This window comes from Cydia strobilella, chromosome 18 (genome assembly GCF_947568885.1).
Source record: "Cydia strobilella chromosome 18, ilCydStro3.1, whole genome shotgun sequence".
Lineage (NCBI taxonomy): Eukaryota > Metazoa > Arthropoda > Insecta > Lepidoptera > Tortricidae > Cydia > Cydia strobilella.
Window position 1 is genome coordinate 9,976,453 of NC_086058.1, and position 18,826 is coordinate 9,995,278.

Sequence of the window (18,826 nt, forward strand, 5' to 3'; positions counted from 1 at the left end):
AGCCGAGCTGTCCTGTGTCCTGTCACTGTCAGTGTCAATGTCAAACAATCCGAAATTCCGTCAACACATTTTATTTTTCAGTTTTTTCAACATAATAGAAAATCAATCATTCTTTGTTCCCTGTAGGTATACACCATTGTGGAATATCTCGAATTTAATTATTTGTTACACTTTCGACTGTGATATGAACTATTTAATGATACATAAATAGTCCGTTTATCAATTTGACACCACGCAACTTACGTGTCCTAGATAATAAGCGTTTGATGTTTGTTTGATGTAAACCGCACAAGCGAGCGAACACGGTATTCTTCACTAGCGCTCATAAAGTAATTGGAAATGTTTCGGAAATTGACAGCCTTCCGAGTTCCGAATGTTAGAAAACGAATATCTGGAGGGAATCACTTTAGCTTCTCTAAGAAATAAATCAGAGTTGAAAACATACTGAGAATTTCAATCGCGTTCATGTTTTTTTAAATTATTTACTTCATTTCTTGGCAAACTTAGTGTAATGGTTATAAACATGTTTATATTTCAAAATGGCTGGCTGTAGAAAACAAACATGAGCAACAATGAGAAGAAACGCATCCCCGACGCGCCGGTGCCGGCGGCGGCCCCGGGGAACTTGCTATCAAGTGTAGCACCTCCTTCACAGCTCCCCAACTTTGTGATGTCCAGTCCGGCTCCTGTGCCAGTTGCTGTGGTACAGTTATTGTTTCTATTAAAATGTGTAGTGCTTGAAAATTTGTTTGATATGTTTTTTAAACAATACTGTGAAATCTCGATAATCCGGCACTTCCCAGTATACCCAGTAATCCAGCACTAAAATTGGGATACAAAGAATCATTTTATGTCCTAATTTATTATGTGCGCTTATATTTTTGCCCTTCAATCTCTTTATAAATGCCTACATTCCAGATAAGAGTAGAATTTTCTTTGAATTTAGTATTTTAGTAAAATGTATTTCTACGACATTACTAAAAAACACATCAATAATATGCAGATTTGCTCTAACTTGCAGTAATCCGGCTCTCATGTGTCAGCATTAGTGCTGGATTAGTGAGATTGAACTGTATTATTGAATTGTATACATTAACATTTTCATTAATAGTATCAAAAAACCATGGGGTGGTCCCACTTTTCTGCCACAATAGATTTTAGATTTAGATTTATTTATTTCAGGATAAAAATTACACTATAAATTTGCATCAATGTCAAAACTATGCTTATCTTCTTATCATGATCGTCAATAACTGGAGTAGTTGCAGTTAATAAGTTTTTACTATTTCAGTAACATGACTTTATACATTACATCATTGAACTCATGGGTCATGTTCGCCACAAGTCCCTTAATCAAATACCTATGGAAGAAATGTTTAGTTTAACAATAAAATATAACTACCATCCTGATGACCGGCATCTTACATATATGTACATATGTGGCGTATATATACATACGCCACATATGTTAGGCTCCCATCAAGTTCTGACTTTTTTTTTCAACTTAATAGGTTATCAAATTTAAACTGTTGTGAGACATACTAACATTAAATCATTTTACGGTTTAGACTCACTTGTTTTAGTCACTCGCGCGACATGTTTCGGAGAGCCTAGGTCTCCTTTCTCAAGCACTAATAGTGCGAGCAGCGTTCACGACGACCGTGTATTGCGTACTGCCGCTGCCGCGCGCCGCGTCGCTCGCTGCGCGCGCGCCGAGAAAACCGGTTGGGTAGGTCTTGCGCTATCGTTGTAGGCGGGCACAGTGGTGTGTTTGGGTTTGGGTCACCTAACACCCATAACAAGGTGGTCCAAGGATATTATAGCCACAGCCGGAGAAAATTGGCTAATCAAGGCAAAAGACCGAGAAAGGTGGAAAGATATGGAGGAGGCCTATACCCAACAGGGGTCCTTAAAATAGTAAAAATGGAAAACAATAATATTAGAAAACTTTTTTATCATGTAAAACTATTTAAGGAAAAATAAAGGCTTAAATAAAATAAATAAATAAATAAACACTTGTAGCGCCACACAGCACGAACTCACTATGTCCACTACACTGTCACAACACTCACCGGCATTCTGCTGAGGAATCACAGGCTTCCATGCTGGCGGCACAGCCCAGCCGCTATCCCGAGTGAGTTCGTGCTGTGTGGCGCTACAAGTGTTAGGTGACCCAAACCCAAACACACCACTGATACACCGATAGCGCAAGACCTACCCCAACCGGTTTTCTCGGCGCGCGCGCAGCGAGCGACGCGGCGCGCGGCAGCGGCAGTACGCAATACACGGTCGTCGTGAACGCTGCTCGCACTATTAGTGCTTGAGAAAGGAGACCTAGGCTCTCCGAAACATGTCGCGCGAGTGACTAAAACAAGTGAGTCTAAACCGTAAAATGATTTAATGTTAATAGGTTAATTTAAAGTAGCAAATTTTATTGCCCAGTCATCAGGAGGCTATATTAAAAATTACAGGTACCACAGCTACCACCACAGTTGGCAGCTACTTTAGCCCCTGCTCCACCTGCATCGGAGCCAATAGCCCCTACATCAGTGCCTATTGCGCCTGCACCAATTCCTGCTGTCCCAGCTATGCAGTCTGATTCACCTGAGAGATTCTGGTAATCATTTCTTATTATTGCACTAATGATACATATTCAGAAGTCCATATGCATAGTATGGTGAAGTCTATACATACCTGGTGTCAGGTAATTAATGGATAACCTTCTAACCACCTAGGGCACCTTAGGCTGGACCAGGAAATGGACTTATAGGTTTAGTAAAAGTTTTGTGGTGATAATCAAACTTTTAGTAAAGTAGCTGGCTATTAAAAAAGAAAGAAAGGCGTCCTGTATAATGTATAAGGTTTCTAAGCATCAATTTTATTCACAAGATTTTTTTTTAGTTCTACTTTCATGCTTTTGGTTACAAAACTTTAAAAAATTGTTTGACTCCTCATTATGCACTATAGCCGCGGTTCTCAAACTTTTTTGGCGATGGAACCCTTTTGGAAAGCGGAATATTGACGGAGCCCCAAATTAAAAACGTTCGTTCGTCACTATTGTCACACAATTTATTTATTAATTCTAAACTATTGAACTGTGGACTAGACATAGAAGAGCTGGTTATTGTTTTTTTTTTTCGTTATTTCGCGCGGAGCCCTCACAGAGGCTTCGCGGAGCCCTAGGAGTCCGCGGAACACCTCATTGAAGTATGCTATGTAGGTATTGTTTAATGTGGCATTAAATATTTGTAAGTAACAATAACAACTATACATATTTTCCCCAGCCCTGCAATACCACCAAGTAAAGGAGAACCTATGCTGTCAATAAGGTCTCCAGAGGATTCCCAAACTACTCAATCACCAGATTCCATGTCAGATTCAATGTCTGATGTTGATAAACTTGGTATGTTATAGTTTTATGTAACTCCTACTAGAGTTATCATGAAATGCTTGCTTTATAACATTTTGTAGGCATTATTTTTAGCACTTTCCTATTTCTAGCGGTCAGTTCATAATAAATATTTATTTATTTATTTTAAGCTTTATTGCACATCAAAAAAGGTACAAATGACGGCCTTAATACTTACATGAATTGAAAATGCTAGTTTCCTAACTGGTTAATCTAGCATGTTTTTTAGCATGCTAAATAAATTCAACATTAAATTGTTTATTAGTCCATATGAATTTTGTAAGCATTTACATTATGCAACTAGCTATCAACTTGATAGTTCCATATTATAATGCTAATACAAATGTAAAAGATAAAAAATTAATAATCCATTTAATTTCATTTATGAAATATTTTTACTTGGATTCAAAAAAATATTCCATAGGGACAGAGATGTCACAGCAAAATTTTTAACAATGTTGCATTTAACTGATATATCTTTCATTGATTACTGTCACATGCAAATTTGCACCCAAATTGTCTAATATAAGTTTAAATTCCCATTGATTTGCAACTGCTTTTCGACTTGGCACAAAACTGAAGCATATATGTATTTGTTGGCAGGTGACATAATGCCCGGCAGTGGCATATTTACTTGGGTAAAGGGAGCTGTATCGTCTGGCGGGATCCTGCAGCGTGTGGCTGAGAAGGCCAAGAACTCCGTTGACTCTATGATCACCACGCTCGACCCGCAGATGAAGGAGTACCTCAGTACGTATCTTATACTCGTAGGGCCCACCATACAAAGATCATTCAAATAGACCTCAAAAGCATTGTTCAATTCTTAATTTTTTATAATTATTTTTAAAATAAAATATACTATTTTTATTATAATACTTTGTTATTACGTACAGATAGCGGTGGCGACGTGAACGTAGTGGTAGCTTCGGACAAGGATGTCAAAATATCACCAGTTCGAGAGGCATTCCAAATTGTTTTCGGCAAAGCAACTGTCACGTAAGTCCTCTTGGCAAATACCTATCTTATTGTCTCGTAAACCTTAAAGTTACATTTTATTTATTTTATTTAGTAAAATTGGATGCCTTCTAACTAAATAACGTAAAAAGTAACCACTATTTCATACCAATTTTAGTTTAATAATAATTTAGAAGTTGTAGTCTTTCCCCAAAAACCCCAAAGTAACCATTAACCAACCTGTTTTAAAAAAACTTTATACACCCCAAGCCAAAAGATGAAACCAAACAAACTTCGTGCCGTTGTTTTGGACAAATGTGGCCACATAAAAGCTTTTGATTCGCCCTAAAAATAAACAACATCTTCTTGTCTTGGGCAAAGAGGCTCCAAAGTTGGATATTGGAACAATGTCATAGTTTTGTGTTTCCAATTTGTCATACTTTCGGCCAGGGGGATTATAGTAATGTAGAGTATTTTCCAGAGGTTACGAGGCCCAGAGCGACGTAACAGCAGCGCAACCAGTAGGCTACGCCGCTGCTTATGCGGCCGCCAAGCAACGCATCGCGCACATCCGGTCAGCATATACCGAAGTGCATAACAATATACCCATCGTAGCCATCGAGGGGTTTTTGCATGAGGCTGTCGCTGACAGGTAAATAACTTTTCAAATAGTGCTGTTAAGTGCAACACAGTGACTCAATGTGTTAATAATATTCGACGCGGCGGCCAAGCAGCCCAAGCAACGCATCGGGCACATCCTTTCAGCACACACCGAAGTGCATAACAATGTACCCATCGTTGCCGTCGAGGGATTCTTGCATGAGAAAAACGACTTTTCAAATAGTGCCGTTAAGTGCTCAATAACTATTCAAAATAGCGACTTGATGTACTATTACTCGACGCGTTACAATTTGGTGCACCGACCAGGATATTGGGATATTCTTACTAATTGTTAGCGGGGTAAATATTCCATACTTGAAATGAGGGTAATTATTATTTCGTACCTGCTTTTGAGACGTCGGGATGCTGGGCGTCAAGAGGCTATATAGCGTTTATTAAGGAAGTGGGGCGCTGAATTAGAGAGAGGGGCTCTGATGCTCGCACACAGGTTCTTACCTGATGCAAAAATTGTGCATGGCCATCTAACGTGGTAACGCGGCGAGTGCGACGGGCACCGGGCCCGACAGCGGGAACTTATTTGACTAGTTAGCTTACATTTTTTTTAATAAGTTGTAGTCTTAATTCATGTGATATGTTGATCTAGTATATTATCTGACCTAGTATATTTTTTGAATATTATTCCTTCCCTAAGTTAAAAAAATTTAATTACTTTACTGTAACAATACATTTTCAACTTAGTGCATACTTACGTGTTTACCTACACACGTAAAAAAAATAATTACGAAAATTGGTGCCGTGACCAGGATATTTTTATTTTAGTAGGCTGCTAAACGGCAACTCAAAACTAAATAAACGATGCTCATTTGTCAATAGATGGTACGCGATAGACCTGCTAGTCCTCTCCCAGCCTTCCCTCGGCATCGAACTGCAACTACAGTCCCAAGGATGCCCAGTACCCGCGGCCGCAGTCGCGGCGGCGCGCGCCAATACGCCCGAACACTACGCGCATATACAGACGGGGTTTAGCGTCACCGTGCCCTCTGTCATGGCTGACAGTTTGCAGGTACCTTACAGTTACAGACAACACGACTAGTGCTCTAGTCACAAGGCTGCCCCGTACAAGCCGCAGTCGCAGGCAACGCAGCGGCGCGCGCCAACACGCCCGAAGACTACGCGTATAAACAGATCGGCTTCAACGTCACCGTGCCCTCTGTCATGGCCGACAGTTTGCAGGTACCTTACAGACAACAAGACTAGTGCTCTAGTCACAAGGCTGCCCCGTACAAGCCGCAGTCGCAGGCAACGCAGCGGCGCGCGCCAACACGCCCGAAGACTACGCGTATTAACAGACCGGCTTCAGCGTCACCGTGCCCTCTGTTATGGCCGACAGTTTGCAGGTACCTTACAGACAACACGTATAGTGTTCTAATCACAAGGCTGCCCGCCCGACCCGCCCGAAGACTAAGCGCAAGCGGTGTAAGCGCATAAACAAACCGGCTTCAGCGTCACCGTGCCCGCCTCATGTTGATGTGCTATGTACGCAAGCGGTGTGCCTGCCGATGTAATGGCCGGAATAATAAAATACAAACTTAATAGACAGTTAGGTAACTTGTGATATTTTTAAAATGAAATAAAACTATGAAAACGTCAAACATCAAACGGATTACAAGATACTAAAATTACGGAATGATTGCCCCAATTTTTATGTACCAAAATTATTGTGTACCTAGTAAATTTGCCAATGTGACTGTCATTTTAGTGTCTGGGGTATAAAAACAGCTTAATTAACGTAATCTTAGGTTTCTTATCTTAGCTTAGAGGATTCTCATTTTTATCTACATTGTATTGTATACTCATATCAGCTTGTAACCGCATAATTTTATGCAACGATTGCCTAATAGCCTAATATAACAACATATAACACGGAGGCTTCTTATTGGCACAGAATAAGTAATAGTATTATCATACAGAACGGCCACACACCGCCCCGCTCCAATTCGAATAACCTCGCCCCGCGACAGCAGATTGACGGCCGTTTGCCGGCCGCTCAGTACTATTTTTAAGCAACTTACACTATGACGCATGACGCGTGTACAAACGTGCCGTTCACACATAGAAACGCAAGTGATTTTTGATCTATAGCGTGTCCGCCCTGTGCTATAAATTTAGTATCATTAAAGTTAGCAATGATTCAAGACAAAAATGACAAATTTCTGCTTTGATCCTCAAGTAAAAATAGACTTGATTATACTTAATTAGTAATCTAATAAAAAGTTACCTCAGCCAATGTCCGCAGGTCCCCCACACGCAGTGGCATGAAGCTAGCACTGGTGTAAGCCGGCGTGAACTTCTACTGCTAGCGGTGCGGTCGCTAGCTGGCTCTTACAAGAAACTACTGGCGGTGTCCGCCGCTGAAATATGAACGGTATGGTTTGTAGTGTAAGGTTCATTTCAGTATGTACTCCACAAACAGTATAGACAGTACGGGTTTAAGCCGGCGTGAGCTTCTACTGTTAGCGGTGCAATCGCTCGCGGGTTACTGCAAGAAACTACTGGCTGTATCCGCCGCTGAAATATGAACGGTATGGTTTGTAATGTAAGGTTCAGTTCTGTTTGTACTGCACACGCAGTATGAAGGCAGTCCGGGTGTAAGCCAGTGAGCTCGCTGGCTCCTAAAAGAAACTACTGGCGGTGCCCGCCGCTGAAATATGAACGGTACGGCGGCGATGTAAGATTCATATTTGCACGTGCTTCTCATACTTTTGTTGACATATCTTTACGCAAATTAAGATTTACTTTAAGAAATGTATGAATTTGTAATGATGAATATAATTTTGTTGTTTCAGAATTGCTCCTGGAATTTTGACTGATGTACCTACCTAGAGACGAGACCATATTTGTATATTACGCTAATAAGATCTACCGGGAATATTCCTTAGATTAAGTCAATTTCGTGTGTATACAAGTAACAAGAATATAAATATCATAACAATCTCCTCTTGGGTCTGAAAATCAAATTGGTTACTTTAATTTGAATTACATGACAGTGTAATATACCTATGGGTACTTTAAAAAAAATGCTTTTGTAAGGTAAAACTGTAAATTAGATATTTACCTCCACAAAAAATAACGCTACTTCTGAATTGCAAGAAATATGTTGTTTAAGTATTACTGTGAAACCACCCAACGATAGTCCAAGATCTCCGAACTATGGTTTAAAACTTCTAAATATTATTTTAATGTCGCAGTTCTGAGACAAAATATTTTCATAAATGAATAAAAAAGTTTAGGCAACACCAATAAGAAGATGGTGTATTGAACTTTAAGACGTTAACGTTTTTAGTGTGGTTTTCCGGTAAGTATAATTACGGCATCTCATAATTAGCTTCTTAGCCCTTTTTGCCACGGCTCGCAAAGGAAGCTTAGGATACGCTCCACAAGAATTGGTGTAAGCTCTAGTTTTTACAAATGCAACTGTCGTCTGACCTTCCAAAGTAGAAAAAAAAACCATTTTGAGATCGACTTGGCCTCATTTTTAGCCTCATAAATTAAACCCGTCTGGTTTTAAGTTTTAACATACGAGTCTATTAAATTATCAATAATATAATTATTATAATTAATATGAAACGGTTTAAAGGACAACTGTTACGTGTAAATGTTGTTCACTATATATGAGGTTTTGAAAACTTACTATTATATAATATAGATAAACATATACATACTTAAATTATATTGATAAGTTACGCATAATTTTAAGATAAAAATTAATTTACGAATAAATTTTATGAGGAAATAAATTGTTTTATTTTGTACCAACCGCCACCACACACACTAAAAACACCAAAACTTTATGTGACTGTACAGTTGAGCTCTGTGACAAATCTTGAATACAATAAAACCTTTTCACCAAGATAATTTTTATTAATCATAAAGTTATCTATCATAAATTTTACACTTAAATCTATGGTCGTAATGCAGGCTGATTAATTTGCTAATCCCCTCACTAGGTACTGCCAGACATTCAATAATCATTAATCAATTTAAAATGGTATAAATATTGAGAACGGGTAAGCGATAATTAAATCGTTCAGCGATTCGGTAAGTGCCTATCGTCTTCGGACAATAATTGATAAAATTAGTCAATTAATTAATTAATTGACTTATTTTATACAATTTCATTAAAATATATTTCGTTTTACTTCCGAACTTTAAGTAGGTATTTGTTGCTGCTATTTAAACAGGGAATACTTAGTTGGATTGGGGTTAGCCGGTCGAAATATTTAGCAGATGGCGCCAGCATAGCTTGCCCTGTCAATCCCTAGAGTTGTGTCAAATTCTTGTTTTTTTAATGAAATTATATGCCCTGGATGCCAGTCAAATCTCATCGGACTAAACTAGACAAAGGGGCAAGCTATGATTGCGCCATCTGTGCAAACCTACAGTACTACAGTATGGGGTTCTTTAAAAAAGGAGTGTACAGGTTTTTAAAGGGTCGGCAACGCGCATGTAATATATCTGGTGTTGCAGGCGTCCATAGGCTACTACGGTGACTGCTTACCATCAGGCGGGCCGTATGCTTGTTTGCCACCGACGCACGTGGTATATAAAAAACATTTGACATTTGCCAATCACATTCCTGGATTACAGCACCTAAAGTAATTTCAAAATTAGTAATTAAACTTTTTTTTGCGTTCCTCTCATTCCTCTGTCCATGAGTGTAGGTATATAGTATAGTAGTAGACCGAGGTGAAGTGGATCACAGGGCGAATCGGGTCAGGCTAAAAAAAGTCAGATATTGATAAAAAAATTGAAATATTGCTCTGCCTGGCGTCGCAGGCTAACTAGGTAACATAAGAGATGTGATATACAGCGCCATTTTAGTGGACTCAGGAAGCAAGAGGGTGCCCATTGCGCTGGTCGCGGGGCTAGGCTATGATTCCTCGGAATTCGTGAGCAGACTGTATTCGAAAGCTAAAAAGTTCAGAATAACTTCATTTAGGTAAGATTTATGAAGCCTCGTTGATTTTTCTCGCATGAACATTGACCAGTACGTTTAATTCCAGCAAATATAAATTTCACAATGAAATTCTTCGCCGTCTTCGCTGTCGTCCTGGCCCTCGCGGCCGCCGCGCCCACCACCCAGTGGACCCTCAACGAGCTGTCTGAGGCCATCCAGAACCCGGCCACCCCCGCCGAGTATCTGCCCTACCTCGAGCACGCCCTTAACAACATGATGGAAATGCTCTTTGTTGGCCAACCTGTTGTAAGTTAATGGATATTTTTTTGCCATATTATAGCAGGGCAGGGTACCTACTCCTGCTAAAATTCATAATTATAAGGTTATATCTAATATGTCGATTGAGCCCCGATGTGTAGGGCTTCTATTCCTATGAGATACCCGAAATCTAAAGAGACCCAACTAACTTATCTACTTCACAGACCAACAATTAACCCGCTTTTCACGTAGGTTAAAAGCCGCTTAAAAGCGGGAGAAAGGAGTGAAAAAGGGTTGGTAAAGAAAAAAAAAATCTAAATAAAACGCTTGTCAATCCTACGTACCTTGCACTTTTTTCTTGAACTAAGTGTAAAATATAAAACAAATCCGCAGGATTCCATTGTCGTGCCCAGCCCCGTCGGCCTCCTGCCCGTCAAGATCGGTTCCCCCGCTGTCGTGATGCCCGTCGAGGTCGTCGACACCCCCATCGCCCCCGTCGCCCCCGGCGTCGTCGCTGAGCCCATCGTCCCCGCCGCCGTCAACGACGCTTCTGGCAACCCCCTTGTTCAGATCATAGTCAACATCAACCAGGTATGTTTAACTCCTTTATCGGTTTCGGTTCTAAACGAGCCCAGGGGTGCGTAGACAAGATGTCAATCGCTTACGCTACCTAGCGAACGAAACGCAACTGTCTCTGTCGCTCTAATATGGAAGAGTGATAGAAAGAGATAGCTATGCTACGCTACGGCTACGGAGCGTTAACGATTGGCATGTTGTCTACGCACGCTTCCAGGGTTTGCTCAGAATATGGCACTACTACTACTACTAAAGTAAATGAACTGTGTAAAACTTTCTTATGATATTTTATTAATCAATCTAATTAAAGAGTTTGGCTAGTGAAAGATGAACCTAAAAAAACGCGGCAATTTCTAAAATTCTGTTGCAGGCAGCTCTTTGATTACAAGGATTGCATAATTTTGATTCTTTTTATGATTTCTAGAATATAGAAATTATAAAAAGTATAAAAATTATGCAGTCCTTGTTATCAAAGAGATGCTTGCTCTATATCTTTTGAAATTGCTGCGTTTTTGCAGGTTCAGGTGTCATTAGCCAAACTCTACAATTGAGAAATCGAAAACTGACGAGTAAATAGTTAAATCAAAACAGGCCACTAGACAACTGGGTACCTATTAAATTATTTTACAGTACATATGGTGCAACTTTCTCGCACTAGTGCGTAAAAGAGCACTTTTCGTGCATATGTCGAAAGTTTAAAGGGCCATATGTTCTGTAAAACGTTGTACGATACACGTGCGAATAGGTAATTCGCAACTCGTGTCGAATTAAAACACTCCCTGCGGTCGTGTTTTAATTTATCGCCACTCGTTTCGAATTTCCTCTTTTCCGCACTTGTATCGTAAATAACTATTTCATTTCTCATGCTCTGAAGGAGGGTCGTTGTTGTTTTAAAAGGTGTGCAGTAAATGATACGTGTCTGCACTAGAGCATTTTACATTCGAAATACAATTTTGTTAATTTTTTTACGATAAGTAATTGAAATTTGAGTTTAAATGGATTTGTTATACAATTATTTCCTATAGTTTTTATTATACAGTCTGATATTTGACTCTTTATTCCATAAATAACGCTACTTTTGCCTAAATTGTTAATTGAAAGTACCCTCAAGAAATACTATACCTAAAAATGTATACTTAGTCATGTTTTTAAAAAACACATTCATTTTAATGTCCTCGTATTCGAAATGAAAAGTAGTGTTTAACTCGGGTGAAAGGCAACATTTCAGCCTCGGACCGGAAAATACCTCGGCAGAAATGAGTGCCTTTCATTCCTTGGTTAACAATCCCCATAACCCTTAACCCTATTCCTTGCATAACTATTAATATTCCTTATATTATTTATTCCTTGGATAACTATTAATATTTCAGGAGTCCCCCGCCGCCGTTGAGGTGCCCTCACCCGTGGTCGTCCCTGAGGCTCCCGTTGAGATCCAGCCCAACCCCGTGATCGTTGTCGATGAGGCGCCCGTCGTGATCGCTCCTACCCCCGTTGACATCGTGCCCGCTCCCTCTCCCATCGAGATCGTGCCCGCTCCTTCTCCTATTGAGATCGTGCCCGCTCCCATCGAGGTCGTGCCCGCTCCCTCTCCCATTGAGATCGCTCCCGCTCCTGAGAACCCCATTGACGTGATTGCCGTCGAGATCCCCATCCCGGCCCCTGAGCCCATCGTCATCGCCCCCGAGAACCCCATCGATGTGATCGCCGTCGGTGCCCCCGAGGTTAACCCCGCTGATCTGCTGGCGCCCGTGCCCGTCGTCGCCGCCGGCGATGCCGACGGAGACCGCGTCTAAGCTGAAGAATTTTATGTAAAAATATATTGATTTACTTTTATACCTACTAAATAATTTACTTTTTATTTTTCTAAAGTTGACATTTTAGTACAACCTTAAGCAAGTAGTACAGTCAAGTGTAAAAATACGGGTGTAGAACTTACTCAAAAATATGTCCAAAGCGCAAGGCCGCACTGGCACGATCGCCATGTGAGGCGGGGCGTTAAAGGATAACTACATCTGCTGAAGTATAGGTTTATTGTGTTTACTCGTATAATGACTTAATGTAAGAGCTTATATTATTATGGTATTTAGGCTAGTAATTGATATTGAAACACGGAGCTCACGTTAACAGTTTAATCTATAATTACAGACTCACTCAGGGTAGGTGGTAGAAATCCCAACTACCGACAACATCTACCATAATTATACTATCGGTATACACGTGTGAGGGTAAGGCGTAGCTCGCACTACAGTATTGTATTACTACAGATTAGAAATTATGTATATGATAAATTTATTTAGAAACCGAATTTTCATTGCTAATTGTAATTGTAAAAGAAAAATGAAGAAATAAATAGGTATATACTTGTAAAGTAAAAATTCCTATAGGGCTGAAACGTACCTATCACTTTCAACCTGCTTCACTACATAGTATAAAACAAAGGCCTTTTCCCCTCACTAGCTCGGAAAGCCGTCTTTTATCCTTTAAAACAAGCGGGGAAAAACGCATTTTATCCACTAGTGGGGAAAGTAATTTGACCTTGGATGGAGCGTGTTTAAGTAGCTTTTGACAGATAAAACGTAAACCGCTCATAATAATGGTTCGCTCGATATTAATTATCATTAAATAAATGGTTTGAGCATTTAATAAAAAATACGAAATTTAGCTTTATTTAATGATTTTAAGTCATAAACCTTAAATTCCATAAAAAACATTTGTTTTTTTATGTATGTAGTGTAATTCTGAACGCACAAGTTGAGTCTATGCAATTTCAAACCGCATCGTCAGAAATGTCAACATTTATTGTTTGTATAAATTGACATGTAAAAGTGCCCCTGTGGCCTATTTGCTGAATAAATGTTTGATGTTTGATGTTGATGTTTGAAAAATTTTCTCACCGACTCCGACACGTAAAACTAAAAATACACAACTTCCAGAGTTTTCTGTTATAATATCGTATTATCGTAAAAAAATTAGTGATTCCAGTGATGAAGATGATCAAACTCCTGTGGATGTTGCACTTTCCTCGCTATAGTGAGGGGAAAAGTTTTGTGTTACACACGGGTGCAAGTGTATTTTACTTCTCGTGTGTTAAAACACTCGCTACGCTCAGGATTCTATTTTAGAACCACTCGCTTCGCTCGTGGTTCAACTATAGAATCCTTTCGCTTACTCGTGTTTCAATTCCACACTCGCAGGTAAAATACAACTTTGCACCCTTGTATAACAAATAACTATTTCCGCTGTCTGTCCGTCTGTTCCTATGTATGCTTAGATCTTTAAAACTACGCAACGGATTTTGATGCGGTTTTTTAAATAGAGTGATTCAAGAGGGAGGTTTATATGTGTAATTTGTAAAGATTTTGTGTAAATTAGTTGAACTACCCGTGCGAAGCCGGGGCGGGTCGCTAGTTAGGTATAGATAAACATTAAGTAACTTTCAGTACAACATCGTACATATTATATACATAATACATATTCTATGATTAATTTTTTTATTTAATTATATAATTCGTTTGTATCTAATAAACAATCGAATATTTAGAACACAAAAAAATTATAAATGTGCCGCTATAGTTTTTGTTTTAACGGAAAAATTAAATTATGAACTTTGTATTACCTGCTGGAAATAACATAAAGCTATTTAAGTGATAAAATAATAATCAATAAATAACTGATAGTGTAGTGTAATATTATCTACATTTGTCAAAGTAAGTGTGACTTGTAGTACCTACTCACGAAAAATGCTATTTTGAGAAGCTTTTGAATCGACATGGTTCGCATGAAAACATTATGAGTGCATAGGTATTTAGGGCTCGTTATCACCTGCGAATTTTATCGCGCTAGATAACTCGCGCTTCGGTTTCGACCGATGACAAGCCAGACCCTGATTGTGATTTGTTTTTAAGAGTGGTGACACATTGAGGTGACGCTAGTACGTAACTGTTATTGTGCCTGTGATATCCTGTGTTCTCGATCGTCCCAACATGTGAGTACTGAGTACTTAACTTCAGTTAACTGAGTTAACTTACTTTTTCATTTAGTTCCATGTTGTGTCGCTGATGATAAAATGGATTATAATTAATGTAAATTATTATAAAACATAGGTAGACTGTGCATACCATTTAAACATTAGATTACCTACCTATTATGTACAAGAAAAACAAATCGGAGGAAATATGCTAGTTACCAGAGTTCCTAATGCTAAAATAGTACATTTCGATGCTAGTGCGGAAAGTATGTCATTACTTCACGAGTACCGAGATATCGGGACGAGTGAAGAATGACATTTCCGCGCGTGTATCGAACGACGTTTTTTAATACAGTTGCGAAAAAATAAGAAAAACAACGAAAGAAATTCGAAACTTTTATATTATTAATTTTGTGACATCATTGACATTGACATTATGAAGAGGTGTTTTTTTTAGCTTTTATTCGACTAGAATGGATTTTGTTATTATTATTGAACCCACTTCAATGAAAGTTTTTTTTCAAATGCATGTTCTAAAGGGCCCTCCACACTCATGCGCGAATCACGGCGTGGAGCCGCGAACGTGAGTGTGGAGTCTAGTTCGCTAATCAGCGAAATCGACTCCACACTCGCGTTCGCGGCTTCGCGTCGCGTAGTCTGGAGCGAGCTTATAAGACAGAAACAATTGTAAATATTAAAACATTGTACTATTATTAAATATCGTTATTTACGATTGTTTGTGTATCGTATATTTATAAAAACAATATCGAATGTTGCCTTTGGAAACTTAAAACATTCTTGCAGTAAGAAAATACGCCTCTTCTTTGAAAGGCGTTCCGTTCCATTCAGACAACTTATTAAGAACGGTTTTTAAACATTAAAAAATAATCGTGTAATGATGAAGAGGTAAGTAATGAAATATGCATATTTTTCGTATTCTTACATTAACAGTAGGTTTTTATGTTGATTACGACGTTTAAAGGAAACTAATATTAACACTCATCAATAAGTAGTCATGAATTGGAACAAGTAAAAATTTAAAAAAATTGGAAAAGTAAAAAGCACTAGTTCGCGAAAACCAACTTTCCGCACGCTAAACAGCCACGAAAAGTAGCACTTTTTGAGCAACTGTATTAAAAAAATATTTTACTTAGTAAAATTTTCTGCTGTAACTAATGGAACCCCATCTTCACAGAAAAATCATCATGGCCACTATAACCATGGTCGAGCTTTCTGCTGGCATCGAGGACGCCAACGCTAAGGCGCCCTGTAAGAAGGTTTTAGAAGGAGTCCTAAACGATTTCATGGATCTCGCGTACGGAAAGGAAACACCATACACCACCGGAAAAACTATTGTCCCCACAGGATCTACCATTGAAGATGTAGATAAGGCAATCGCTGATGGCACCACGAAGAAATCTTACAAAGATGTTTGCGTCAGAATCTCTGAAAAAGTAAAGAGTGGAGATCTTACTCCTCAAGAAAATGATGGCAGTTGGGATGCCAAGCTAACACCAGTTCTGGTGCTTGTAAGGGCTAATAACATTTAATATTTTGGCCAAGACTATGTAAGGTAATTTTTTGTAGTAGAGTCCACTGAGAGCATGGATTTACGCCCAAATTATGCAACTCCTTATGCTTTAATACTGTATCATAACCACTTTGTTATATCATGTCATTAATTTATTGATGTCCATTTTAAATGTACCCAGGTAGCGTTTATACGTCATTATGACGTCAGCGACGTCTTTGTGGCGTCATAATGTCGTCATTGTTACGTCATTATGACGTCGCTGACGTCACTTTGCTACTTGGGTACCTACTCGATTTTGTTTATACTAACAAATAAATATTTAAGCCATATGTATAAGCGTTTTATTATCCTGATTGTTCTAAATAGTGTAGTATACAATACAACTATACATATACTTAGGTACCGGGTGTTTCCTGTAACAGGAGCATTAAATTAAACTGGAGGCTGTACTCCTCAAACTGACCAATCTGACAGTTTAATTTGTTGCTCCTGTTACAGAAAACACCCGGTATAATCAGACATATGGGATTGGGTGAGACTTTGAGCCCATGCCGTTGTTCTTATTAGTAGGTACTCAGATTTGACCTAGAGGCTATTCGACTCAGCAAATGAAAGAGCGTAACATTTCCACCATATGTCAATTTTAATGTAAATAAAAAAAAAACATTAGGTCACGCTACAGCTGTTGATTTGATAAGTCGAACAGACCCCTATTTCTATATACTCTACGTATTGTTGCCGTATCCTAAGTAATCAGCTCCATGCATGTATTTATTTTTATTTTTGGATTCATAATTTATATCGTTGGAACACCGGAAATGATAAAAATACTTTTGTAAACCTTAACATTATTTTATTAAAAAATATTAAAAATGTTGAAAATTTTTGAGCGGTTGAAACGCTTATAATTTTTGGCGCGAATTCGACAGAGCGTGATGACGTCACACGTTGGGCGGCCCAACTGACGTTTGCTACTAATGACACTAATCTGTTGAACGCGTGACGTCACGTGGCGTTTCGAGCGTTTCGCTCACTAGCTTTTCGCGGGCAAATTTTTGTAATTTTTATTTATAATTTTAAGTAATTAAATGGTAATTTAAAAACGGAAATGCATTTGTAACATGATATAACGGTAACAAACATCCGAATAAAACATATTTCGTTCAAATATAAACTTCATGCATGAGGCTAATTGCCCTAGGGAGCGGCCGAACAAGCCTCGAGTATAGTTATTCGCATTTAGATCTATTTTGTTTACGTGAACTGATCTGTTACGATCAGTCGTAAATAGAACGCTTGTATACAGTCAATGCCATACGTTTTGCTGAATCACAACACTATGTAATCTATTCTAATCAATGTAGGTATATCCTTTTTGAGAAAGGCCCAGTCTCTGCCTAGTCTAGCTTGTCTACCACTGTAAGCGTAAACAGAATAACAGAAAAAAATAGTCATGTGAACAAGATGTCAGACTTTAGCTTGAAGCACCTAATAAGTAATAGTACTACCGTGCAGAATGGACACTTCCTCCAAGCACGAAGTTTGACACCGATTCAGAATCGAATTATGCTGTCCCTTTCTAATATGTTAGTGTGAATATATGAGTATGAGTATGAGTATGGCACTATCCCTTTCGGCTATTTAGGTTTGTCAAAATCCAAGTCATTACCTTATCTGTGGTCGTGCACGTAGAGGGAATTCAAGTTATGCCAACCCTAATAATTGATCGGAACAATGCTGAGCCGAACGGAGCTGAGTTTGACCGAAAGGAGGAGTGTCCCCCCACTGCTTGAGGGAAATGCAATATTTTTTTGTGCCAGTGCCAGTGTAATTACGCTTACGTTTTTTTTACGTGATTCATCACGGCAAAGTCATATTTAAGTGTTCGAAATGTTACCACACTTATCACAGTAACATTTTGACTAATGGATAAAGTTATTTTTATCATATACTGCTATGGCATTAATTATTATTTAACCTTTTGGACGCCAATGACGGATATATCGGCAACGTAGGTCCAACGCCAAAGACTGATTAATCCGTCACAGACCACAGAGCAACATAGACCATCGTGCATTCGCATAAAGTTCAATTTCAGTTTTGACACTTCGGTGGCGTGGCGTCCGAGTTACAGCTTTTGTGTTTGACACGGCGTCGAGAAAATTAATACGACCGATACGACCTTCACAAGATGAGAGTCTCACACGTGACACGCGTTATACGTGCGAGAAAGACACGACTCCCCAGTGCATTTTGCGCGCACCAGCCAGCGTGAGCTATCATCAATGTCGTATCATAACAAGATCACAATCATAACAAATTTTTAAATCAGAATCGGCCTCGTTAGACAGAAATCTTTTGTTGACTGGTCTACATCGGAACAATATAACGGAATGTTGAGTAAATCTGTTAAAAGCAACACTTTGCAGTGATCTCATTTGTTGCCGTTTCACTGACATCGTGATAAACTGACGGCAATATAACAGCATTACAAATCGCTATTTTATGGGACATATTATATAAGGAATGGAATGCGCTCCCGCCATCTGT

General features: G+C 39.0%; 3 protein-coding genes across 4 annotated transcripts; all 3 read left to right on the forward strand.

Annotated features, from left to right (window-relative positions):
- Positions 1-39: 39 nt before the first annotated feature.
- LOC134749313 (protein PRRC1-like) lies at positions 40-8,731 on the forward strand. Of its 2 annotated transcripts, XM_063684212.1 has the most exons (10): positions 40-122; positions 554-703; positions 2,472-2,617; positions 3,285-3,403; positions 4,013-4,159; positions 4,303-4,405; positions 4,845-5,015; positions 5,858-6,047; positions 7,281-7,409; positions 7,831-8,731. In XM_063684212.1, exons 2-9 carry the CDS (start codon positions 563-565, stop codon positions 7,404-7,406), a joined length of 1,143 nt encoding a protein of 380 aa, XP_063540282.1. In that variant the 5' UTR covers positions 40-122; positions 554-562; the 3' UTR covers positions 7,407-7,409; positions 7,831-8,731. The 2 variants fall into 2 exon arrangements, with proteins under 2 accessions (XP_063540282.1, XP_063540281.1); XM_063684211.1 differs by lacking the exon at positions 40-122 and having other exon boundaries at positions 210-703; positions 7,281-7,423.
- A 1,253-nt stretch (positions 8,732-9,984) lies between these two features.
- LOC134749295 (cytadherence high molecular weight protein 3-like) lies at positions 9,985-12,611 on the forward strand. The gene is made up of 4 exons (XM_063684192.1): positions 9,985-10,247; positions 10,593-10,790; positions 12,146-12,244; positions 12,299-12,611. Exons 1-4 carry the CDS (start codon positions 10,065-10,067, stop codon positions 12,566-12,568), a joined length of 750 nt encoding a protein of 249 aa, XP_063540262.1. The 5' UTR covers positions 9,985-10,064; the 3' UTR covers positions 12,569-12,611.
- A 2,134-nt stretch (positions 12,612-14,745) lies between these two features.
- On the forward strand, positions 14,746-16,384 carry LOC134749384 (uncharacterized). The gene is made up of 2 exons (XM_063684303.1): positions 14,746-14,760; positions 15,938-16,384. The coding sequence occupies exon 2, from the start codon at positions 15,948-15,950 to the stop codon at positions 16,290-16,292; it is 345 nt and encodes a 114-aa protein (XP_063540373.1). The 5' UTR covers positions 14,746-14,760; positions 15,938-15,947; the 3' UTR covers positions 16,293-16,384.
- Positions 16,385-18,826: the final 2,442 nt, after the last annotated feature.

Coding starts and splice junctions, on each gene's coding strand:
- LOC134749313 (XM_063684212.1), top strand. CDS start 563: ATGAGCAACAATGAGAAGAAACGCATCCCCGACGCGCCGGTGCCGGCG. Junction 704..2,471: donor CTCCTGTGCCAGTTGCTGTG/GTACAGTTATTG, acceptor TAAAAATTACAG/GTACCACAGCTACCACCACA. Junction 6,048..7,280: donor TCATGGCTGACAGTTTGCAG/GTACCTTACAGT, acceptor CAATGTCCGCAG/GTCCCCCACACGCAGTGGCA.
- LOC134749295 (XM_063684192.1), top strand. CDS start 10,065: ATGAAATTCTTCGCCGTCTTCGCTGTCGTCCTGGCCCTCGCGGCCGCC. Junction 10,248..10,592: donor TCTTTGTTGGCCAACCTGTT/GTAAGTTAATGG, acceptor ACAAATCCGCAG/GATTCCATTGTCGTGCCCAG. Junction 12,245..12,298: donor TCGTTGTCGATGAGGCGCCC/GTCGTGATCGCT, acceptor TCTCCCATCGAG/ATCGTGCCCGCTCCTTCTCC.
- LOC134749384 (XM_063684303.1), top strand. CDS start 15,948: ATGGCCACTATAACCATGGTCGAGCTTTCTGCTGGCATCGAGGACGCC.